Here is a 25,493-nt window from a genome sequence, read left to right as displayed (position 1 = left end):
AAGGACCATCCACAAATAACCAGATGATCTCGAGAAGATCCCTTACAGGTCAAAAGCACAGCATAATCAAGTTTGAAATTGCTACTGTTGCAAAGAGTGATCATTTTAGAAAGGAGTACCCAGTAAATGCACGCGCGCACACACACACACACACACGTATATAGTTAAAAATCAAAGTATCGGGGCGCCTGGGTGGCACAGCAGTTAAGTGTCTGCCTTCAGCTCAGGGCGTGATCCCAGCGTTATGGGATCGAGCCCCACATCAGGCTCTTCCGCTATGAGCCTGCTTCTTCCTCTCCCACTCCCCCTGCTTGTGTTCCCTCTCTCGCTGGCTGTCTCTATCTCTGTCGAATAAATAAATAAAATCTTTTAAAAAAATAAAATAAAAATAAAAATAAATAAAAATCAAAGTATCTTTTGAACAATTTAAGAAGAAATATCACCAAGGAGGACAGGAAACATTAAGCTGAACTTGCAAAACATTAGGTTTATCAGAGAAGTATTTCTCTATCAAAAGTGTTCAACAACTGTTCTCAGTGGTGTATTATTAAGACAATGAGAAAGGAAAAGAATCAGGAAATACTGGATATACAGAGGAATACTTTGGCATCATTAAAAATTTATATATATATAAATATATCTATGTTATATATAATATTTACACATATTATATATCTCTCTCTATATATATATGTAAACACACACACAGTCACATGAGAAAATGACCACAATGTTGTTAAATGAAAAAGCAGATTTAGAAACACCATGATCTTTTTATAAATACGTCTGAGGATAGGAAAAAACCTGGAAGTAAAAAGATAACAGTTCTAGTTATCTAGTTATGCCTCTGGGTGTAATTACATTTGATTTTTTTCTACATATTAGTTTTGCTATAATTAAAAATTCATTTTTACCAGGATTCTGTATTTTATAACAAGGAACAGTAAAGCTATTTCCCTTCGGAGGAAGCATGGACTGTATTTCTACTTCATGGTAACATTCCTCTGCGCCAATCATCAGCTTGATTCCTTTGAAATAAGAGAATTTACAAAGGCTTTGCTGAGGCGCCTACTGAGTTCATCTAAGCCCGTTCTCAGTGTCTGTTTAACAAAACAGAGAGAGAACCTTCCCATCCTTCACTGTCACTGTACCTGAGCCCCTCGCCTTAGCTTGTCCAATGCCGTGGTCTTGACCGAAGTCTACCATCCTCCTCCACCCTGGAGAACTTCGGTCAGCTCAGACTCAGCGCCGGAAGAACCGATACGGCTACAAATTACATTCTGTGGGATTAGCTAATGGCTCATGTATTTTGTTGTTGTTATTAACACTCTAACGTCTCGTTTTCCCACCCTCTATTAGTGAACTGCATCGCAAAAATCCAGGTGTGTTTATTGCATAAATAAACCTTAGCTTTGGTGCCAGTAAATTACATTCCCAGTAAAGATGAATTAGAAAATACTGAACTGACGGGGCGCCTGGGTGGCTCAATTGTTAAGCGTCTGCCTTCAGCTCAGGGTGTGATCCCGGCGTTCTGGGATCAAGCCCCACATCAGGCTCTTCCGCTATGAGCCTGCTTCTTCCTCTCCCACTCCCCCTGCTTGTGTTCCCTCTCTCGCTGGCTGTCTCTATCTCTGTCGAATAAAGAAATAAAATCTTTAAAAAAAAAAAAAAGAAAATACTGAACTGCTGAATCAACTATGTATATTTATTATAAGGTTTACTTATTATAAGGATGTCTTGCTTGCAGCTGGAGTAGGGGTCCACGAGATTGGTATATCAAAGAATTCTAAATCCTACACATTTCAGGAAGATGGCAGTGTTGTTCTTTTCAGCAAGTAACCCCTATGCTACAGGTACTTTCCCGTACTGGCGGATGTGAACTTTGCATGTTTCTCTTTTCAGGTGGTTGCGGACCATTTCTATCATCTTGTTCTTGAACAAACAGGATATGCTGGCAGAAAAAGTCTTGGCAGGGAAATCAAAAATTGAAGATTATTTCCCAGAGTATGCAAATTATACTGTTCCTGAAGATGGTGAGATTTCAAAACTGGTTTTTCCTAAGGAAAATGTTTTTTGTTGTTTTTTTTTAATAGGCCTGTTACTATAGTTCAAACAGTTCTGATGATTTTAGGGAATTCAATTAATTTGAATCAATCCTCTGGACTACTGCCCCACCTTAAAGTACTAGCATATTAAAATGTCCTATTTCAGATTCCATGTGTAAAAATGTCAAGGTTTGACTTTCTATTCAAACCGAGCAAGAGGAGACAGGGCACTTTTGGGTGGGAGTATGTCATTGGCTGAATTCAGTTCTGTCTCTCGGTGCCTTGGTTGGGTCTGTCGTGAGCTGAGAACTGTATCAGCCCTTTATACCCACTGTACCCCGCCACCACTGTAACCCTAGAAATAACCCTTTCTGTTATTTGCCTGTTTTCCTGTGGAAAGTGAACTGAGAGAGGCAGTTACTTGTTCAAGGTCACTCAGGTAGAGCCCCCCAGGACAGGCAGCCTCTCAAACTTCATGCCCAAGCCCACGCTTTCAGCCACGATGTCCACTTCTCATGTCCCCAGCAATGGCTCTGGCCACCACCAGGTTGGCCAGCCGCCTGTGGGGTTCAGGGACTAGGGGAGGGGGGGCTCTCAGTGCTAAATCCCGAAAGGCCCCGCCCCGGGCAGACCCCGTTTCCCACTGCTGCTCCTCGGTTCTCAGCGCACGCTGGGCCACCTGGTAGCAGGGATTTATTTGTGGTGAAATGATACCACTTCTTAAAATCTGAACCTCCGATTGGATAAAGCAGAACGAAAGGAACTTTCCTAGAAACTCAGGGAAACTCAGGTAAGAAGTAAAGAAAATTCACAGTGATCCTCACGCTAACCTCGGCCAGTCTGTTGGCCAGCCCACGGCCTAAGAGAAGCCCGCAGAGGTCGGCTGGCATTGCCGTCTCATTCCTCGACTACGGCCCCCAGCAAGCCAGGCCTTCTTTCTTGTCCCGGGAGCCAGGCCCCAGCGCCCTGTGCCCTAGACAGTCAACACTCAGGCGTCCACTGTGACGTGCTCTTCCTTCTTTCCCTCCTCTCTGTCTTGGTCCTGGCCCTCGCTCGCCTCTTCTCAGCTCTGGATCTGGTCAAGACAGCGTCCTGCCCAGGCTCCCTACTCTGCTCCTCAACTTTCCAGAAAATTCTCTTGAATTTCTGCCAAAATCTTTCTGAAACACAGCCCCAGCCCTACTAATGATCCCTAACAACACGGGCTTAATCTCACCACACGCCGAAGCCAAACCTGGCCTGTCAGGAAATAGTACAAGCTAGGTTCCCCACCACGACCCTCCGTGGATCCCGTGCTCCCCTCCCTGCCCCCTCCTCCCTCCCCTCTGTACTGAGCCCACCCAGGCACCTGCCTGGGCCAAGCATGGCAGGTCTGCGGTTCATACCTGATTCATCCCCTGAGGCGCCCCCCGCCACCTGCTGTGTGTGAGTAATGATATAATCATAGTAGTTGCAAGAGAAGAAAGAGAGTAATGAGAGCGTGCAGTGAAGCCTAGATTTTAAGAAAGTCGATTTCAGGGGCCACAGAAAATGTTGAATGATCCCATGACCTTAGATTGTGCGTGGGAGAATCAGGTCACTACAGTTGATTTCATATAAGGCTCCAAATGCCTGAATCGGAGGTCGAACAGTGAAGGGGTGGTCTTCCCTAGAACAAGGCTAAGGAAAAGCATGCAGACCAACGAGCACAACCACTGCTAAAACCACAGCCTCTGGAATCTTCTCTCCGAGCTCTGAAGGGGAAGGCAGCTGTGGGGTTGGTCAGTGTTCAGTGGCATGCTTTCATTTTATCTGAGTGGGAGTCTTCCCCCACCACCAAAAACAAAAACAAAACTTTCTTCAGAGGTGAAGGAGAGAAATAAAGTTACGTTTTCGCTTTTTGCCTTGCTGCAAGCGTCTTTCAGCACTGTGGGTGTGTGGTAGCCCAGCTTGGTAATTCCTCCTCTATTTTCCATAGAGTTGTGTTTTTGTTTCAGACTATTTAAACTAACTTCCACTTGTCATTTTTACAGCAACACCAGATGCAGGAGAAGATCCCAAAGTGACACGGGCTAAGTTCTTTATCCGAGACCTGTTTTTGGTAAGCAGTTTGATTCTTTGTTTTCCTACCAACTTAGCGTTGTATATTGTTCTTTGCAATTTACATATTACTCACCCTTTCATGATCTCATTGAATCTCCCCCCAAATGTAAGAGATGACGAAGGCTGAGCTACACTGAGTTTCAGAGAGTTTGGACCTCTCACCTCAGGTCACGCAGCTTCTGAGCAAGAACAGGGAGCACAGCACTTTTCCCGCTGTGCCCAAGGCCCCAGGGAATGGCACTGGGACGAGACAGACTCTGCTCACCTGTTGTATTTTCCAAAAGGAAAGAGACCTTTAACAGACCTCCCCCTTCATTCACCAGGAGGCTAATTCAGACACTCAGACAAATTCAGATCTTTCTCTTTTTTTACTTTTTATTTTGAGATGATTTCAAACTTCCATAAAAAGTGAAAGACTTACACAATTTACTCCCACATACTCTTCACCCAAACTGACCAACTGGTAAAATTTTTCCACATTTGCTTTATTTATCCATCCATCCATCCATCCATCCATCCATCCATCCATCCATCCATCTGTCCGTAGTCTCTTGAATAACGTGCAGCGTGTAGCTGCCTGTGAGTTTTTACTAGATTGACACTAGCAGATGCCACAGCACCAAGGATGGCACGGGACAGGTGGACTGTGTGCTTCTGGAGAGGTGGGAGGCAGCCCAGGCTGCAGCGGGCATGGTCCGCAGCGTGCCTGGCGTTTCCATGGGATCAGGTGCCAGCCTGACTCCTCAGGGGAACTTTTTCTCTACCCTCTTCCCACCATGGCCCCTGTTGGTTGCCTCCTGAATCCTATACTGAGTGAGGAAGTAAAAAGGAGGAAAAAAAAAAAAAAACAAGTCCCCAAAGTGAGTTCTGATGCACAGTGTTTCCCCGGAGTTGAACAGGTAGCACAGGGAAGGGCCCTGCAGTGACGAAGTCCGGGAAGGGTCGTGTCAATCGAGCGAGACAGGTTTCTCTGCTGTCAGACCGTCCAGAACCTTTGCTGTGCTGGTGTGCACGGCGAATCTCTTCAGTAAGGTAGGGTAGTACGTAGCATATCGCAGCCTCCCTTTTTGAGAAGCATCTTGCAAGACCATAAAATAGAAAAACACATAAAAAGCGTTCCATAAAATGCTGTTCTAATGAGAACTGAAAGTTAACTAAGTGTGCACATTATGCATTTACAGATGAGAAACAGAGCTACCCCCTCCCAGAATGAACGGCCATGCCCCCACCATTCGGATCTTGGGCAGAAACCTTTTCTGCTCTAACAGTGGATGCAACCTGGCTTGTGTGCAGTTTGCAAGTCAGGGAAATAAAAGCCTAGGGGTTACTGACTTCCATTTTTTATGGTGGAATTTGCCTGGGTCAGTGAGTCCTCTGGGGAGTTTTGACCCCAGGTTAGAAGACAGCAGGGCAGGCTGCAGACGTGGTTATTGATTGGTATCGAAACGGGACTGGAGCAAATGTGGGCAAAACAATAACTTTGGCAATAAAAGCCCCTGAGACGAGAGAGGGAGAGGTCCGTGGGGGGACCTGGCCTTGAGGAGGGAAAGGTGGGCGTGGGCAGAGAAGGCGGAAGGCTAAGGAGAAGAGCCCCTCAGTGAGAAAGGGCCGGGCACTGCGAGCGTTCTCCTTGCAAGTCCTCACATGAGGACGGCACTGGCCACCAGGTTTGTCCCAGTCAGGGTCACTTCCTGCCACAATGGTGAGGCCCAAAACACCCCAGAGCAGGAGGAGCTCAGAACAGAGGGAGCCAGGAGCCAGGAGGGAGGGAGGGCCAGGTGGTCAGCCCCTGGTGTCCCCCTGGTCGCCCTCAGACTGGAATCCACACCCAGACCTGGGCTGGAGGGGCCTCCAGGGCAGGCGTCGCCAGATCTTTGAGAGCAGAAGGTTTCAAAGGCAGAGCGTGAGGACGGCACCCTGTGTCTCGATGCCCTGGCATCTGGTAGAGGCCTGTGTGTTGGAACCGGGCTTCTCCTCCTGCTATTCTATGAGCTCCCCTTCATTTTCTGTTACCCTGAATCTCATCTCCTGAGACCGAGCCTTGGAGCCTCAGGTGGGCCAGTCAAGCAGAGTGTGGGATGGCCCAGCTTTCCCTGGCAAGCGTGTTTCTATCACTCAAAACAAGAATGTTTAGAAACGTTAGAAAACGTTTAGTGTGTTTAGAGATGCACGAAGTGCGGCCACCTCTGTAATGGCTCTGGCTTACGTCCGTGCTGCTCCAGGCAGAGACACACTCTCCGAGCTTCGGAGGGAGGCCTGTTTCTCCCTGGCCCACTGCGTGCTTCCCCCCACCCCCGGTGCCAGTTCCCCCACCCAGGGCTGTAGGGCTCCAGAGATGCCTACTCCACACGTTTCAGGTCCATCAGTCTTGTAAAAACTGTAATTGCTCAAGAGAAGCCTGACGATTGCTCAAAATAAGTCTGTCCTCCCAGGAGGACTTTCATAACCTGAGGAACGTCTTCAGACAGCCCGGCAGGGGTCTCGGTTTCTCTCCGACAGCCGATTCCCAAGATGCTTTGCAGGAAAAGGGGTGGGAGGGGAGACGAGGAGGACATCCAGGGATCCCGTTGGGCACCTACCAAGAAAGCTCCACATGACCTCTGTGTTCACCAGCCGAGGTGGCCCTAAGCACCGCAGAGTGGGGGCTTACCCAACATTCATTTTCTGACACTTCTGGATGCTAAAAGTTGAGATCAAGCTGTGAACAGCGTTGGCTTCTCCTGAGGCCTCCTCTCCCCCTTGGCTTGTAGATGTCACCTTTTCATTGTGTCCTCGCATGGTGTCTCCACATGGCCTTTCCTGTGTGTGTGCGTTCCAATCTCCTCTCTTCTTTTGAGGACACCTGTCTTACTGGATTAGTGCCCGCCCACATGACCACATTTTAGCAGAAATTACTTCTTGAAAAACAGAGCCTGTCTCCAAATAGTCACACTCAGAGATGCTGGGGGTTAGGACTTCAACATATGAATTGGTGTGGGGAGGACACAATTTAGCCCATGACAGCCTCTCTCCACGTGGCCCCACTTAGCTTCCCAATGCACATGGGCATGTCACTCCATGATGTCCTTGTGAATGATGGCCAGTCATGCCGCTTCTCCTCTGGGAGAAAAGCCACGAGCCTCCCACTGCTCACCAGGGGACGCCCCCAGGAAACACTCAAGTTCTAGGTGGAGGAGGGGGCAGTATGACTGCTGTGCGATCCACACGGAACCACTAGCCATATGTGGATATTTAAACTTAATCAAATTAAATTAAAAATCCTTCTCTGTTGCATCAGCTAGTAATAGTGGCTCCCGTACTGGCAGGGCAAATACAGAACACTTCCATTTCGCAGGAAGTTCCATTTGATAGCGCTGGTTGAGGACTGACATGCATTTCTGGAAAATTCTACCCTCATTTCTCTCAGTGGCTGTCTTTTAGATGTATATTCTATCTCAACTGAACCCTAAGCTTCTATGGGCAGAAGGTTCTTTGAGTTTCCAGCGGTGTGCAGTATTTAAACAGTCCTCACAGCTAAGTGTTCCTGTGTCAAACCAACCACAACCCCAGATCCTCTTGTCTTTGGTCAACCTGTTGCCTTGGTCTTTCTCCAAGAATTAATGGGTTGGCAGCAGTGTTCCTACGTACGTCTGGGCATGGCGGCCAGGGCCCTGCCACCCAGACGGCTTTTTTTTTTTTCTTTTTTTGCAGAGGATCAGCACTGCGACAGGGGACGGCAAGCATTACTGCTATCCACACTTCACCTGTGCTGTGGACACCGAGAATATTCGCAGGGTGTTCAACGACTGCCGTGACATCATCCAGAGGATGCACCTCAAACAGTACGAACTCTTGTGAGGCCGCCCGGGGGGGGGGGCGCCTTCTCACACCTTCTCTCCGCCTGCCCCTCCTCCCTTGGCCACCCTGCCAGGTGGAGCGTTTATTCCAGGACTGTCAACCCCAAGCCATGGTCGAAAGTGGGGAGTTCCCAGTCTCATCTGGCTGCCACCTGTCCTGTTCTGTGTTGGCTCGTGTGTGACCACCAAGCCTCTGGCTACCTCTGTCCCCCTCAGGTTTGGTTTGTAGTTTTTGTCTTCACTGAGCACACCACCTTCCCTGGTGCCCGCACCTGCACCCATTTGTGTCACTGCGGACCACCACTCTCAGGCGGGTGATGCTGCAGTGAAATCTTTCCGGGGGAGGGCCCCTCTTCATCATCCACTCAGTGCTCCATGGACTCAGCAGGAGCTTGATAAATGGGGGAGGAATGGCACTTTTTTCTGAATTATCAAGCACAATTATAGAGGCAGGGGTACGATGCGGTCAGGCGGACACGTGGCCGCCCCTTCCGAGCCTCGTTGGCCCAAGAGCTAGGACGGACCTCAAGTCATAGAGTGGAGAGAAACCCTTTTCTCAGTCATATTTGAGTCGCTGCCAAGCTCAGGCATTACATTAGACCTACTTTGAGCCTTTTACATTTAGGCGGAAAACCTATCACACGCACAGCTGCAGTGCGTCCTGTCTCAAAATGATTCTCGACTATTGACTATGCTTGGACAAGAGTCTCTTTCCGTATCTTGTTGTTGTTGTTATTTTATGGCTGGTTTATTATAACTGTACAAACCACCAAATGTAACATTATTTTATATAACTACTTAAAAAATCCTTGTAGGTCTTCGTGCCTTGATTATGGCTCTATCTGTAAAAGAAACGTGTTTTTATCTTGTTGAACAGCTAAATGTCAACATTACCTGTTGCTTGCTCTAAAAAAGAGAATGGTATCTGTAGAATTTAGGGTATTTTATCAGGTTAGTGCTTTTAAAAATATCCTTGATTAAATATATATATACACATATATAAATCATACACATGAATCATTCACATCTTACAATTTTGTCCCCACATCACAAGCTTCCTTCAGAAACCAAGGATTTTTTTCCTCCAGACAATATGTCTTTTGATTATTTTGCAATTTAAAGACTTTTACAAGCTCTCGTGAGTAGAACGAGGCCAAGCATTCCCTTGGTCAAAGCTTGTGAACCACTCACTTGACCACAGTTTCTGTTGTAAACAAACAGCAAGGAGGAGAGGGAGGGGTGTCAGTGTTTGTATCTGGCCTGAGAGAATCAAAGGATAGCATCTCCATTTGCCTCTTGAAGCAGAACTATTACCACCTTTATTTGAAATGCAAAGTCAAAGTCTATGGCTGTTTGTCACACGTGAAAGATCTGCAAACGCACCCTCACAAGTTCTAACGCAGGACAGTATCTAGAAAGTGAGGATCACCGGAGCAGTGATGATTCATAGTCTATCCACAGCCACAGCTTGGAGGGTAGTTTTCTTAGGTCCCAGATAATCTGCAAAGATGTCCAAAGTTATATTTCAACGATACAAATCCAGAAGTGACAGCCTAGCTGACGTCACTTCATTTCCTTTTGGTCTTTAATATTTTAAAGTCTATTCTAGAAGGCAGCATTGTATAATCCTTTACGAATGCATCCAGATTTAAATACGACTGTTCCAGGGAAGAAAGGATGACAACTTTCCAGACGATCAGTGTAGTGAACACGTAATTTATGTCAGCATCACTAAATTCCTGCCCCTCTCATCCCTGTCGCGTAAAACTCTGATATGAAATGCGACACACAGAGTGGAGATTATTTCCTTTCCGTTGTGCTCTCAGTGTACAACGGGAAGAACTGCAGAGCTGCACCCCCACGTGTGCACGAACAGAGAAGCTGGGTGCTGTTATCTCCATTATCACCCAGCAGTTCCCCTGCAACTGAGGTGCCTACTGAGACACAGAGCCAGGCTCGGAAAAGGCACACAGAAAGAACACATTTTATCTGGCTGAAGATTATCGAAACATATTCATTTGTAAATACCAAAAGCCCCTTCCCAGTCCTTTTCTCAAGTTTCTTTGGATCATGACAGGCATTACATTCAGATTTAACAGCCTGGTCTGCTGGAGAGAAAATTACACTTCTCTAAAAATCTGATTCCATTATTAGCACAGAAAGTACAAAAGTCTGCGAAAACAATATATTCCTGCTTGTGGCATCTGTGCTTTTATTATTTTAAGTGTTCAGCTTTATAATATCTAAGACTGTGAGGACCACTTCGTAGGGGGACAGAAGCAACCCAGCGTGTGTTCACACACACTCCCGAGTGTGTTCCCGGGCCGCCAGCTCCATCTTGGGGAAGGTAGGACAGTCTAGTGCATGCAAGCGGTGACTTTAATAGCTTTTACATATTGTACAGACACGATCTTTGATTATACATATATTTGATAAAATGAGAAAACAGACCTGTTGTAGCGTACATGTTCCATTTTTATAGCATGAGAACAGTACAATCAACTATTTATTCTGCAGGAATTCGCATCCGTGATTTACAATTTCTGCGATGTGTGTAAAGACAGCCTCCTTTGATCTCAGCTCATGTGAGCCCTGCCCAAGGTCCAGTTTCTTTGGCTTTGTTATTTATTACGAAATACAAAAGTCTCCTGCTCTTCACGTTGTCTTAAATTTTCTGAGCAGGTTCCAGCCAAAAAGAAAAGGTGAGGGTAGAAGCTCAGAGTGAACTAATATGAGGACCACCAGGAGCCCAGCTGCTACACAGTATGTGGCCAGAACGGTGTCCTCGTAGGGGAGGTAGCACTTGGCAAGGGCGTACTCTGTGGGTGTCATACTGCCCTAGAAAGGAAACGAGAATGTTAATGCTGCAGTGAGAGCCCTCCCACAGCGCCACCCAACAGACTTAGACACAACAGAGGAAAGGCAGCCATCTTGGTTGACTCAAGTCAGGCCAGGAAGTGGCTCTCCTCCCGAGACGAAGGGGCACAGCCTTCAGCCTCCACAAGCCACCACCCACCAACCACAAGCACTGGTTGGAGACATGAAGGGAAGGCTCCTAGCGTGCTGAGTGGAGCTGAGCTCTTCATTGAAACTAGCCCCTGGCACAGCAGGTCCCTCTAAAATGCAGTGGGCATACACGACAGAGATGCAAGGGGCATAGAGATTACATCAGTGGTCACTGAGAAACAAGGACTACAAGGCCATTTCTCATGCCACTTCATGCTAAAATAAGCAACCGGTTACCCGGGGCACCTCGGTGGGCTTTTTTTGCAGACGTTTTTGTGATGTGGAACGACACCGAGGAATGGTCTCATTTACTTTGAATTTGAAAATATGAGGGTTTCCCCATCTTTTCATGAAGTAAAAGTGGCCGCTAACTGAAACAACATGTTGAGTCAACTTGCAAGACCTGTAGCCTTCTCCTGCCATGCCACAAGATGAGGGCACACAGCCAATGAAGACAGGATCCTGTTTCCTTAGAACATTAAAAATGCGCAGCCTACTACCTGAGAGCGGTGCGGCCCATGGAGATGACACACTCTGCAGGATGCCCCGCCCCCACTCCCTCCAGGGCAGTGCCATGCTCGTGTCCCCAGAGAGGCGTGCAGACAGGGGTCAGTGGATCAAACCAAGTGTGCGAGGGGAGCAGGGTACGTCTGTATTTACAGTTTGTAAGTTTTTACAGATTGCAGCAATTAAATAGTTGATTACTGTGTTGATTTCAATCCTTCTATGAGAGCGTTCAGATGAAAATAAACGTTCACATTACCATGATGAAGCTGGGGTTGTTTCTGTTCCTCCAACTGAAAGACGGCACGCTGATCTCAGGGACTTCCGCCCCGTGGAGCACCTCGCAGGCGCTGTGCGTGTGGCCACTCAGGATGAGGCGTGGCCGGAGCCACCAAAGCAGCTACCACACCCGGGGGACAGCAACCGGCGGTCAGTGCATGGACAGAGCCCCCTTGGGGCCCAGTGCCAGGCCACCCCCTTATATCATGAAGCTAAATATAAAACCCTTACTTGGTTGAGGGCTTTTATTTTTTCCTTAAGATCCTTTGGTTGGTTTAGAGCCTATCAAAAGTAAGCTCAGGCTTTGAGGGAGAATCTATCCTTCTTATCTCATATTTTATATTTTTACAAATATTTTTACAAATATTTTTATAAATATATTTATATTTTATTACATAGTATATCATACATTATACAAATAGGCGTTTGTATAATATAAATGTATTTATAAACATATAGAAGTAAGTACATCTTAATTAAGTCCCCCAAAATTAACTCTTATAAGTTCCATTCACATTTTCAAATACATTTAAGGTGATGAAAAAAACTCTGAATAAATAATAGTTGAAGATATTATGAACCTGATATTAGGAAACATGGGGCACGTGGGTGGCTCAGTCGGTTAGGCGTCTGCCTTTGGCTCAGGTCATGATCCCAGGGTCCTGGGACTGAGCCCCTCCTCGGGCTCCCTGCTCAGTGGGGAGTCTGCTCCCTATGTCCCTCCCCCTGCTTGTGCTCTGTCTCTCGCTTTCTCTCTTTCAAATAAATAAAATCTTTAAAAAAAAGAGAATTCGGGGGGCGGGTGGAGGAACAAAAGGATGACATGAAAAGCTGAGATGTTGCCAAACCCCTACCCTCCGCCCCCAGGCCGGGAACTGGGCCAGCCATCTGTCTGTCGGCCATCTGTCTGTCTGTCGGTGGGTGGGGATCCCACTCCCCGCAAACCTGCTGTGAGGCCTCCTGGGAAAGCACATCGTATCTCTCCTTAAAGGGGATGCCCCGCTCTTCCAGAGGCGCGGCGTCCTCCCCGGAACAGTTGGCATCGCTTCTCCGGTAGAGTGGGAAATGCTGCCGGGATTTCGAGAGGGTCACTCGTAAGCAGGAGGCCCTGGCCATTCGGGCCCGCGGAGCTGGCGCTGCACGGCCCCCCCTCACCTGCAGGAGCACCGGGGCCGACGCTGGCAGCAGCTGCGGGTCCGGGCACGGGCCCGAGCGACGTTCCTGCTGGGGAGAAATCAGTTCACCCGGCAAAGCCAGCATTCCCTAAGCGGCAGGAAAGGAAGAGGGAGCTGAGAGAGGGACAAAACACAAAGTGCAGCGACCGCCTCCCCCGGCCCCAGAAGATGCCACAACAGAAGCTCCTGAGCCTTCAGCGGCTCTCCTACCTTGCGGGAGCAGTTCAGTTTGCGAGAAATTTCGATGAGCTCGGCTTCCGCTTCAGAGCAGATGTGGCAGCCATCCCCCTCCAGGGCGACGCTGTTGACCATCACAAAGCTGAGGCAGAGGGAGCGGGCGGAGAGTCAGGCCCCTGCGCTTCGTGAGTCCGGACTCTGGCAACACTGCTCCCGCGAAGCAAAGGCTGGGCACCCACAGTGTGAAGAAACGTGCCCCAGAACAGCTTAAGCCTCAGCTCGACTCACCTGTTTCAGGTGCGAGTTGGTATGAAGAAAGCACGAGAGCGTTATACTGGGAGGGGAGCCTAAGACACGGTCAAAGGAGTGTTAACCTTCGATTTGGGAGAAATCCCAGATTACAGAAGCTCTGAGGTCAGACTACCACTGAGCTCAGCCTCTCACCCTGTGCCTCATCTGTAAAGATGGGGAGACAGCAGTACCCCCACGCCACTGACTCGCAGGGACTGCATGCAGTACGGCAACCACGCCTGTCACTAGAATCCTCGGTAACTGTGAGATACTGTTACCATGACGTACAGTGAGCCGCGGGCAACATTCGCTAACATCTGTACACGCAGCAGACGGGGCGGCGGGGGGGTGCTCAGAGCTCACTGGTACAAAGCAGGATGATGATAAAGTCCTGATGGTTGCCGCCTACAAACCCTTCACCTTAATTAGATTCGTACAAACTCGCACTAAATGTGCTTTTATTTCCTACACACATACCGACCGGGCATGAAGAAGATACCTGTCAGTAAACACTGCCTGAAATTTAAAGAATCTTAGCAATAAGGAGCTGACTAACCAAATGATCTGAAATATGATGAGTGTGTAAAAGTTTCTTAAACTCTACGCCTATGGAAAAGAACTAGAACTACATCAAGTCCTCATAGGACTCAGGAAAGGAAGCTACTAGAGGCTCAGTCCTATGGGCAAAGGGAGGGAAGGAGTGAGCATTGGTGGAGAACCCCTGACCTGGTCTCTGGGAGTGTCCCAGATCCTCAGTGATGGACCCAGTGAGCTGCGATGGCCAAAGCCACGCGCGCTGGACACCCACGGGGGCCATGATCTAAAGAGGAAGAGCCTTCCTCTCCCACCTTCTCTCTGCATTAGGTCTGCAACCAGAACAACATGTATGGTCTTGTCCACCGCACCGCGAACACACACCCGGACCCGACAGGGTCTGGAGACAGCACGAAAATGGCCACATGGAAGGGGAGCTGGTGCTCACAGTCAGACAAAAGGGTTGGGAGGCTTTGGTCTACAAATCAAGGCTGATGGGAGTGGGGGTGGTGCACAGCTAAAGGACAGTGAATTTTGTCCCCAAATCCTGGGACAGCATACCCACGGGAGCATCCTTCATAAAGGGGAAAAAAGTACATTTTGAACGAATAAAAATATGCCCCTTTACAGAGTGGGCTGATGAGCTTTCTATCACCCAGAGACACTGCGGGCAGGAAGGGAATGCCCTCAGTGGCCAGGGCAAGTCACAAACTGGCCGGTCCACTTGCAGCTTGTTAAGGAACACCAGGCTGGTGACCCTGACAGTGACCGTCAGGGAGGGATGAGGCCGGCGGTGCCTTCATCAGAAACGGTACAGCAGTCCACACGGAGCCCAGCTCTGAGCCGGAACAACAGCTCCCTTAGAAAATGAAGTTCCAAGGATGGAAGGGGCTTCATAAGAACTTACAAATAATACTCACTTAATTCCTTTCCAAGAAAACAGCCTTTCGGGGCTGAAAACTTTCTCAAATCGTTTTATTTTGTATGCGTTCATCCTATATTCAATTGTAAAAAGAACACTTTTCAGAGAAAGCCATTTTAGGACCTCTTAAGAGTTAGCATAAACACAGGCAATAACTTGGGATCTGAGTGCGGGACTAGCTTTGTAAGGGGACAGCTCCAGCTGCCCCGGGCCTTCGGGGGCAAATCTCAGCTCCACCACCGAGTGACTGCAGGGACGGGGGGCAAGTGACCTAGTCCCCAGAGCCTCAGTTTCCTCACTGGCACAATGGTTAAAAAGAACAGGACCACTGTAAAGATTAAATGAGTTGATACATGGAAGTAAAGCGCTTAGCCCCGATGTTTATAGCAGCATTACAGGCTGACACATCATAAGCACTACGTAAATACTACTTACAAAAGGCTAAATGGTCTTGTTCTCTGAGTCCCAAAGAAAATAATTGGTCATTAAGGGTAAGTTTCAAGTTAGAGTCACCCAAGGGCACGTACAAATCATTTACTCAACAGAGATTCATTAAGGGTGTAAAATGTGCCAAGACCAAAACCTTTGCCCTAGTGGAGTGTATGCTCCAGGGCTTACGTCGTTCAAGGACAACAAGTGCCCCCCCCCAGCACAAATAAGGCTCTCAGCTGAATGGCGGCAGGTTTAAAGTTCTAGTTAACGAAGTTCTCAGGGTGCAATGCTTCGCTGAACTACTTACTGATAGTGGAAGCCAATGTCATGGTTGCCAGCAACCACCTTCAGCTGCACATGACGTGGGTGTCTGAATATTTTCTGAAACCGCTCCACATCATCCGCCCAGGCCTACGGGAAAAATGGGTCACTGCTGAGACCCAGAGAACCCTCTCTTCCCTGTGGCTAAAACAACATGCTTCCTATTCTGATGATGAGAAGTTAACTTCCCTGTCCAAACCAGATGCTCACAGAGTTAACGTAGAACTGAGAATTTCCAATTCTGTGTCATCCTGCTTTTTCCAAGACTTAATACTTTAATTATTTAATTTGATGCCAGCTTTTAATTAAATGGGACGCCCCCATATTAAAACATTAGATAGCGATTATATACCCATTAATTTAAGATCCCCTAAAAAGACCCCTGAAGACGACTCATGCATGAACCCCAGGTTGATAATCATTCCAGATCTGGACACATGATAAGAACAGGCTCTTAGGAAATGTCAAGTAAATTTGTGTGTCTCAACCAAGACAAAGATGAACACATCCCTCATCTTAGCATTTCCCTGTGGCTACCACTGTGGGAATGAGGACAGATAGGATGTGGGGGAGAGAAAGACAAAATCCAACCGATATTTCAACATTATTCTGACATTTAACTATTAAAGCTTGAGAATTATGTTTGTATCATTCTGGCTCTTCTTCTTAAGCCTAAAAACATCCATCGGACAAATACAGGGAAGATAATACTTAGTTGGATAGTAATCAACTTTATCCTAAAAGTTTTAAGTAAGGCCCAATCTAGAGAAATATACCAGAGGGAAAGTGCTTCCAATACATTTATAAAGACCTCACGTTAACGAATAATATTTAAAGTTAAGATAAGATAAAATCAGAATAACATAAAATTAGAAAAACAAAAACAGGGGCTCCTGGGTGGCTCAGTTGGTTAAGTATCTGCCTTTGGCCTAGGTCAGGATCTCAGGTCCTGGGATCGAGCCCTGTGTCTGGCTCCCTGCTCAGTGGGGAGTCGGCTTCTCCTTCTCCCTCTGCCCCTCCTCCCCTGCTTGTGCTCTCTCTCTCTCAAATAAATAAATAAAATCTTTTTTAAAAAAATAGAAGAAAAACATAAAATGCTATCCTTAATTTGCAAAAGCAACATATACATCCAACCTCATTTTATAACTATTTGCTTGTTACGTATAGTATTTCCATTATCTCATATTTAATTATCAGACTCTATAAACAGTGGGTTGCTTTTTTTTTTAAGATTTTATTTATTTATTTGACAGAGAGAGATCATAAGTAGGGCAGAGCAGCAGCAGAGGCAGAGGGAGAAGCAGGCTCCCTGCTGAGCAGAGAGCCCAATGCGGGGCTCGAACCCAGGACCCTGGGATCATGACCTGAGTCAAAGGCAGATACTTAACCTACTGAGCCACCCAGGCGCCCCAAACAGTGGATTTCTAACCAGATCTGGACCTAGACTTTCTTCGTAAAGCTTTTGGATTATCCTGGGAAATGCCAATAGCTTTTCTGAAAACTATCCTACCCCACTGCAAACTGTTACAAACTGGTACAGCCACTCTAGAAAACAGTACGGAGGTTCAGTTAAAAATAGAGCTACCCCACAATCCAGCAATTGCACTACTAGGTATTTATCCAAAGGATACAAATACAGTGATTTGAAGGGGCACCTGCATCCCACTGTTTATAGCAGCAATGTCCACAACAGCCAAACTATGGAAAGAGCTCAATGTTCAACAACAGGTAAATGGATAAAGATGTGGGTGTGGGTGTGTGTGTGTGTGTGTGTCACACACAATGGAATACTACTCAGTCATCAAAAAGAATGAAATCTTGCCATTTGCAACAACATGGATGAACTAGACAGTGTTATGCTAAGTGAAATAAGTCAGTCAGAGAAAGAAAAATACCACATGATTTCACTCATATGTGGAATTTAAGAAATAAAACAGAGGATTGTAACAAAGGGAAGGAAAAATTAAGTAAGATGAAAACAGAAAATAAGGAAACAACCATAAGAGACTCTTAAATCTAGGGCTGCTGGAGGGGAGGCGAGTGGGGGGATAGGGTAACTGGGTGATGGGCATTACGGAGGGCACTTGATGTAACGAGCACTGGGTGTTATATGCAACTGATGAATCACTGACCTCTGCCTCTGAAACTAATAATACACTCTATGTTAATTAAATTGAATTTAAATAAAAAATTTTTTAAAAATATCCCACCCCCCAAAATCCCTCCTAAAACCATTCATGACCAAAGATTTTTAACTAAGCAGCAAAAGAGCTTTTTTCTTTTTTCCATTAATTCCAGGAATATAATAAGTAAAATATTTTGACAGCTAAACTAACAACAGCCTTTCTCTTTGGTTATGCTTTTTTGGTAAGGCTTATGTCACCTCAACACCCAGACAGAAGCCCCTGAAGGCACAGGAACCTCATATCAGGCCCCCGTGGCTCCTTCTGCTAAGAGGAGGGGTGCCTGGGTGGCACAGTCGGTTAAGCATCCAAATCTTGATTCCAGCTCAGGTCACGATCTCAGGGTTGTGAGATCGAGCCCCACGTCGGGCTCTGCACTCAGCACGGAGTCTGCTTGAGTTTCTCTCTTCCTCTCCCTCTGCTCCTCCCTCAGCTCATTCTCTAATAAATTTTTAAAATTTTTAAAAAGAAAAGGAGAGCAGCAAGTAACTTTTGTAGCACAATTCTCATAATTTCACGGTTAAATAACCAAGTGTAAAGTCAAATTACATTTCAAAAAGTATTCTGTAACTTTGGTGACAAGTGAAATTGCACGCACCTTGCCTCTTTTTCCCTTTCCCAAGAGGCTCATGGGAATGTACATTCAACAAAGTGAGTTCTGACTGATCTACCTATTTCTTACACAAACAAATACAGTTGACAGTCGAACAAGAGTTTGAACTGCGTGTGTCAGCTAATACATGCACTTTTTTAATAAAGACAGTATAGTACTGTAAAGGTATTTTCTCTTCCTTACGATTTTCTTAGCAACATTTTCTTTTCTCTAGCTGACTTCATTGTAAGAATACAGACTAGAATACACATAACATACAAAGTGCGTGTTAACTGACTGTGTTACCAGCAAGGTTTCCAGTCCATAGTGGGCTACAGTAGTTAAGTTTTGGGAGAATCAAAAGTTATACACAGATTTTTGACTGCACAAGGTCAGTGCCCATAACCCGGCACTGTGCAAGGGTCAACTGTCTAAGACTAGTTTGCCTAACTCAAGACTGGCATGAGATTCAGATCCCAATAACCTTCAAGATGGATTATACATTTTGAATGCTGGTGTAAGCAAAACTTCCAACCCTCACAGATACTGTTTCATGGATTTTCTGGGCTCCCTGTCCTGGACCCTCAAAGCGGGATTAGGGTGCCCAGATCACAGGGTCCTACCTGGGAGGAGCTCCACTTCCCTTCGTCAAAGATGTCCCCTAGAATGAAGACGACTTCTGGCTGCAACAACCGCAGAGCCGTCTGGAAGGCTCTCTCCATTTGCCACTCCCTTGAGGTCAACAGGAAAAAGCACTGCATCAGTCTCTCTTACTGGAGCCTAGATCTGTCTTATGGGCCATTTAAAAAGTGAACTGAACGGCCCCATTCTCCTTCCACGGCCCCACCCCTGCATTCCCAGCCATGCTTGCAAGGGTCAGAGTCAATATCTGATTAAATATGGGGAACAACGAGCCGGAGGGAGAGTCGGGCTGCCCCATCCACACATCTTAAAGGCTGACTTCCCCTGTGTGGGACCCACAGATCAGATCCTACACTGTACCCCGGAAGCCATGCCTCAGTCATGACAAGCCCCAAAGGTCAGGGAGAGCTCAACGTAGCTTCCAAAGATAGCTAGTGTAGCCAGATTCGGCACTGCACCAAGGAGATAGTAGCATCTGCCTTAAGTTTCACTTCTTCTTGAAGAACCTCAACTTCCTGCCTGCCTTCAGAATCAGGGGAAGATAATGGGATAATCAGACTAGCTAATATCAAAACTATAAATCCTGTAGACTTCAGACATCCAAGGAATCATCCCATAGGCAAGACAAGGGAACGAAAAGAGCCTGGGGGGCTCAGGAGGTTAAGCGTCTGCCTTCTGCTCAGGTCATGATCCCGGGGTCCTGGGATCGAGCCCCACGTCCAGCTCCCTGTTCAGTGGGGAGTCTGCTTCTCTCTCTCTCTGCCTCGTCCTCCCCCAGTTCATGATCGCTCTCTCTCAAATAAATAAATAAAATCTTAAAAAAAAAAAAAGCGCCTGGAATCTAGAACCTGACAGGCAACTGCTTTAAAACGCCAGCTCCACCCATAACCCCTTGTCCGGCCTTGAGAACATCGCCTACTCTTTCTGATTCCTATTCTTCATTGGTAAATGGGAATAATAAAACCTACTCTCACAGGGCAGTTATGGGATTGAATGAGATAGGATTTGTAACGTGTCTAGCACAGCACTGACACACAGTAGGTGTTCAAACATCAGTGCTTTCTTGAACCACCCTCCCCTCTCCCTGACCAACTCTGACCTGTGCCCTTTTCCTAAGGATCTTAATTCTTCCCCCTTCCCTGGCTGTTTCTCCCCTACCAAAGGAAACTGTGACATCCCAGGGCATATAAATAGGAGAAGGTAATTTGAGGTCAGAGAAGACTGTCCGGGCCCCACGTAAACTGCCGCACGGTGCACACTTGACTCCAGATACCTTCCAGAATTAAGTTCTGTTTTTCTTGATTGAATGATATTCACTCTGGAGAAGAAAGCATCTAGAAACAGTAGCAGCAAGAGAGCAGGGAAGAAAGCTCAACCGGTAAGGCCCAAATGAGGCCAAAGGAAGTCTCACCCTGGCCCTTCTCTATCTCATGCCTCATTTGGTTTAAAACTCCAAGTACAGAAGGACGGCAGCCCCTCCATCTTTGCTTCTTCTGTCTTGCCTTCTTCCCTCACCCCTGGGGACATTACACCTCTCACCCTTCCACTCAACATAAGTACCCAGAGTACTCCAGGAATATTCCTGCTCACGAGGATAAAGGCCCATTTAGGCAGGCACAAATGCAGCCACGGTGAGGAAAAGGGGGCAGGGTGGGGGGGTCACCAGGGGCAAGAAGACAGCTCTGCTGTTCTGGTGGCTGAAAGCCCCATCAGTCACCTTCTGGTGGCCATTATTCACAACAGCAAAAAGGTGGAGGACGTATCTATCAAAAGATGAACGGAGAAACAAAACGTGGTCTAAATATACAACGCAGTATCACTCCTCCTTAAAAAGGGAAATCCTGACACTTGCCCCCACACGGAGGGACCTGGAGGACATACTGCTCAGTGAAAGAAGCCAGACTCGAAAGGACAAATACTGTATGACTCCATTTATACGAGGGACTGACGGAAGCCAAGTCCAGAGAGAAAGAAAGTAGCACGGTGGGTGCAGGGGCTGGGAGAACAGGGATGTGGAGTCGGTATTTAATGAGGACCAAGTTTGTCTGGGAAGGAGAAAATATTCTAGAGATGGCTGGTGGCGATGGCTGCACAACAGCGTGAATGCACGTGATGCCGCTAAAACATACACTTAAAACTGTTTATGACGGTAACTTTTATGTTATGTATACTTTCCCACAATTAATTTTTTAAAAAAGCCTTCTGGGGGCACCTGGGTAGCGCAGTCGTTAAGCGTCTGCCTTCGGCTCAGGGTGTGATCCCAGCGTTATCGGATCGAGCCCCACATCGGGCTCCTCCGCTGGGAGCCTGCTTCTTCCTCTCCCACTCCCCCTGCTTGTGTTCCCTCTCTCGCTGGCTGTCTCTATCTCTGTCGAATAAATAAATAAAATCTTTAAAAATAAATAAATAAATAAATAAGCCTTCTGATGGGAAAGCAGGTAGACTGTGCTGGGCCGGTCTATGTTGGAGAGACAGGACCTGATCCTCTCCCCAGGGTGACAGCCATAAATCTGCTCTGCTCCGGCTGCCCAGAGCAGGCAAAAACCAAGTCGGCTCAAAGCGACACACCAGCGACTGCGAGAGGGGACCACCAACCCAGGTCTGTTTCCTCTGCTGCCCAGGGGAGAAGGGCAAGCTACCCTGGCCGGCCACACCCATGTGCCAGCCCTTGCTGTGGGCATTTTCCTCACACAGCCTGTGAAGTCTCTGGTATGAACCAGTTACAGACACAGGCTTGGAGGGGCCCTAGGAACTTGTCCAAACTCACAAGACTCAAACCCAGACCTGCCTCCCAAATCCTGGGTCTTTATAAATTTATAACAGATGCTCGGCAAACAGTATGTTCAAGGAAAAGTCAAATACCCCATATGTCTCTCTTTGAGAGGAAAATAACTAATGGCTACTCTGACCTGGAGGGAGAGGGATCCACCTTTTGCCTGTAGAATTTCAGAAAGATTCNTAACAGATGCTCGGCAAACAGTATGTTCAAGGAAAAGTCAAATACCCCATATGTCTCTCTTTGAGAGGAAAAAAACTAATGGCTACCCTGACCTGGAGGGAGAGGGATCCACCTTTTGCCTGTAGAATTTCAGAAAGATTCCTGATTGCAGCTCCTACCTTCGTAATTTGTCTAGCCAATGGCCTCGTACTTCCCCAAGCAAGTGGGTATCAGCCAAAAACATGGCTTTCAGAGTCTTTTGTCCACTGTCGCTGGCTGGAGTTTTCACCTCAGGCCAATCACACCGAAAGATCACTAAGTAATAGATTAAAAATTCACAAAACAGGACCACGGCAAAGACAAGAGCTGCGAGTTTCAACATCAGGAAACTCCTTCTCTTTAACAGACAAAAATGCTGCCTTCCAAACCCCAGCCTGATCAGAGCCATGTCTTCTGCCCCGGAATCGCCAGCATCCAGGAGTGAAATCCATCAAGAATTGACCACAAGAGAACTGTGGAATCCTGGGTAAGGTGCAGCAGGGGTCCAGGGCTTAGCCATGTACCTACAGGGAAAAGAGAAAGGATCGGATTACATCTCTTAATAATGCCATGAACACTCCTTCTATTAAGAACTAATGAGTTATAGAATCCCACCTATATTCCCAAATAAATGAAGTGTCCAGGACTTGTACAAGGACAGTATGTTGGATTATGTTATAAAAATGATCTTCCCACTAACACGATAAAGTTTTACTACCCCTTTGGAAGTCATTAAATAAGAATCTCTCCAGAGGGTGTTAAAGTAGGAGACATAATGGAACAGTCAACGAATATCACTAAGTGTAACATGACTCCCAAAACTTGACTCCCACCCGTCCCGGACCTTACAAATCAACAGGCCAGAAGCCCCCTGTACCATGTTGCTTCTGAATCCATCACTTTTCCACATTACTTCTCCAAAAAAGAAGCGAATATTCACGGACAATGTGCTTCAGGGATGCGAGCAATACATCCCACTCTGGGCTCAGAGGCCAGGGTCTCCCAGAGCCACCCATCTGTCGGCAATGGCATCTAGGTGATACGTTTTCACGAACATGGGTTTTCACCTGCAAATGAGCCCTACAATTCTGGATGGCCTTCTGTGAGAAGACATCTGTGTGCAGTGGTTTCTCTATGGGACAATGTTTATGGATTCTTCTGAATAGTAAATGAAGTCTGTATCCTATTTAAAAAGAAAAAAAGCATCCACTTTTGACGCATCTGAAGAGAAAGGATGGTACGCGGGTGACCTGAAATGGGCGTTAAAAAGTGACATGCAGAGTGCCCGGGTGGCTCAGTCAGTGAAGCATCTGCCTTCAGCTCAAGTCATGATCCCAGGGTCCCGGGATCGAGCCCCACATTGGGCTCCCTGCTCAGCAGGGAGCCTGCTTCTCCCTCTCCCNCCTGCTCAGCGGGGAGCCTGCTTCTCCCTCTCCCTCTGCCCCTTCCCCCTGCTTGTGTGCTCTCTCTCAAATAAATAAAATCTAAAAAAAAAAAAAAAAAAAAGTGACATGCTACTACGGTTCTTCACCTCAGGTTCCAGACGGGGATTTTAAAGTGACCTGATGGCTGCAGAGAACTCACATGGGAGAAGCTCCAGAAGTCTCGCAGGAGAGGCTTGGAGGGCCAGTGACCACAGACCCTAACTAAGCCAGTAAATATAGACAATCCCTTTCTGGGGTGCGGGGGGTGCTTCTCTAAGATAAATCCAGGAACCCTCATATGGTTGACAGGCAAGGAGTCAGGAACACTCTCACTCCTGTAGGCTCTAAAATAATCTCTGCAAAATTCAGTGTCCAGAGCTGTCCACATTTGCACACAAGCCTGATGTCCCTACAAGAGTCCCTAGCTTCCGGCACAGTGGTATTCCATATAACCACCAACCTTTAAGATACATTTTTTAAATCTTAAAGAAAAACAAACGGGAGCAAAGGTGTATTTTGAGCCATCACCAAAAGTTTAAAACAGAACCTCAGAACTGAAAGTGATAAAGGACAGATGCCCTTCCCACTCTCCAAATGCAGACAGCTGCTGGCTGGAGGACCCAGGGCTCACCCCCGCCTGGGGCTTCTCGGAAAAGGAGAAATGATAGGATCACAGGATCGGAGGGGCAGGAACGGCTGTGGGCCCAAGGGTTCAGCCTTCCTCTCCTGCTCTCAGTGGCCATATTTACAGTAAGTACTTGATGGAAGAGGGAACGGACAGGAATGCCAGACCGTGAATGTGTCCTTTCAGCCAGGGAGGTCAAAGGCAGCCGCGGGTGTAACCCGGGATCACGGGCTCTTCCTGGAATTCGACTCCGAACATCCACACTATCTTTATCACGTGCTTCCACCACCAGGGACCACGCCACACCCTGTCCTCGCCCTTAGGGCCTCCTGGCCACCTCGGTTTCTTGAAGGAAGAGCCACGCGTGCCACATAATTAGAATCACCGGATACTTTATCTTCCCACCAAAATATCTTTGAGAGGGAAAGTGGAATTAAGGATCCTGAAAATGGGGCGCTGGTGCAAACCAGGGCAGCCGCAGGCCACTCGGGGACCACAGTCCCTGGGACATGACTGCACCCCGTGAGGCCAGCGCTTAATCTGACGCATCTCTTGCTGCCGTCCAGCTAGCAGCAATCACACTCCGGAATGCGGTACAAATGCCCCTAGTAACCATTCACCGGGGAGACGAAGGACATGGATCCTCTGTTTGGGTGATGCTCGTGAAAGAGAGAGAGCCTCGGAGGAATCATGAACAGATTTCTTAACACCGCCTCATTTCCTTTGGTTTGATTCAATCAAATGCATCAGAAACAACCATTTGGTGTTACTATCTCACTTTCTTTCAAAAGGCCCCCCAGTCTTCTGAAATCCTAACCACAGCTGCTGAAACTTCCCAAAAACCTTCATGTTTCCTCAGACGTGAGAGGGTGAGCCCAGAGGAAAGAGCCCAGCCTTCTGGGGCTGGCCCTACAGTTCTCCTAACATGCAGACCTTTGCTCTTTCGAGGCTCCAAACTCCCGAGATGAAAACCAGAATGACGACCTCATAATTGCTCCTTGACACACACTTACTTTAATCCAAGCAGCTGGTTTCAGTATCCAAAGATCTGGAACACGAGCAGGGGGGAGGAGCAGCCTGGAACAAGGCTGCCGTCCAAACATAGCACACAGTGGGGGTCAGAGGTTGAGGGGACGCAGAGCTGCAGTCCCTCGGCTTCCCTGGACCCACGGGAGCAGGACAGCACAGAGACAAGCCAGGGGTTTGCAGTCATAGAGGGCCCGAGCTCTGGCTGACCCAGCGGGCCCAGCTCCCACACAGGCCTGACCCTGCGGAGGCCCCACCTGGCCTCTGCCTCTGGGCTGACAGCTTAGATAAGGATAGATAAGGAGCGCCAGGAGGCAAACCAAAGGCTGGGGGCGTCCCTGCCCTTCCCTCAAGCATCTGTGCCCTTTCTTCCATAAAGACAGAAAAAATACCCTATACAGACCCTTCAGCCAGAGGACT

The 25,493-nt window shown here is 47.4% G+C and overlaps 2 protein-coding genes across 13 annotated transcripts in view; one reads left to right on the top strand and one right to left on the bottom strand.

The window, feature by feature from the left end:
* GNAL (G protein subunit alpha L) overlaps nucleotides 1-9,197 on the top strand; it is a 39,301-nt gene extending 30,104 nt beyond the window's left edge. Inside the window, exons 6-8 of the mRNA XM_034642140.1 lie at nucleotides 1,903-2,033; nucleotides 4,058-4,125; nucleotides 7,818-9,197. Coding sequence (XP_034498031.1) covers nucleotides 1,903-2,033; nucleotides 4,058-4,125; nucleotides 7,818-7,964 — 346 coding nt within the window. The 3' untranslated portion in view covers nucleotides 7,965-9,197. The remainder of the gene's footprint in view (nucleotides 1-1,902; nucleotides 2,034-4,057; nucleotides 4,126-7,817) is intronic.
* A 413-nt stretch (nucleotides 9,198-9,610) lies between these two features.
* MPPE1 (metallophosphoesterase 1) overlaps nucleotides 9,611-25,493 on the bottom strand; it is a 17,916-nt gene continuing 2,033 nt past the window's right edge. For 2 of the 12 annotated variants that reach the window (XM_034642130.1, XM_034642131.1), the window contains 9 exons: nucleotides 23,066-23,181; nucleotides 22,139-22,522; nucleotides 19,003-19,111; nucleotides 15,591-15,694; nucleotides 14,850-14,924; nucleotides 13,138-13,246; nucleotides 12,698-13,015; nucleotides 11,733-11,873; nucleotides 9,611-10,801 (listed from right to left, as the gene is read on the bottom strand). In XM_034642130.1, coding sequence (XP_034498021.1) covers nucleotides 10,619-10,801; nucleotides 11,733-11,873; nucleotides 12,698-13,015; nucleotides 13,138-13,246; nucleotides 14,850-14,924; nucleotides 15,591-15,694; nucleotides 19,003-19,111; nucleotides 22,139-22,407 — 1,308 coding nt within the window. In that variant the 5' untranslated portion in view covers nucleotides 22,408-22,522; nucleotides 23,066-23,181 and the 3' untranslated portion in view covers nucleotides 9,611-10,618. Of the gene's footprint in view, nucleotides 10,802-11,732; nucleotides 11,874-12,697; nucleotides 13,016-13,137; nucleotides 13,247-14,849; nucleotides 14,925-15,590; nucleotides 15,695-19,002; nucleotides 19,112-20,738; nucleotides 20,785-22,138; nucleotides 22,523-23,065; nucleotides 23,182-25,060; nucleotides 25,473-25,493 lie in introns of those variants that run through there. The other 10 variants (XM_034642128.1, XM_034642129.1, XM_034642136.1 and 7 more) reach the window with 9 other exon arrangements.

Source organism: Ailuropoda melanoleuca, chromosome 14, assembly GCF_002007445.2.
Source record: "Ailuropoda melanoleuca isolate Jingjing chromosome 14, ASM200744v2, whole genome shotgun sequence".
Classification (NCBI taxonomy): Eukaryota; Metazoa; Chordata; class Mammalia; order Carnivora; family Ursidae; genus Ailuropoda; species Ailuropoda melanoleuca.
The sequence above is the reverse complement of the archived record's forward strand: the minus strand, read 5'-3'. Positions and strand labels throughout refer to the sequence as shown.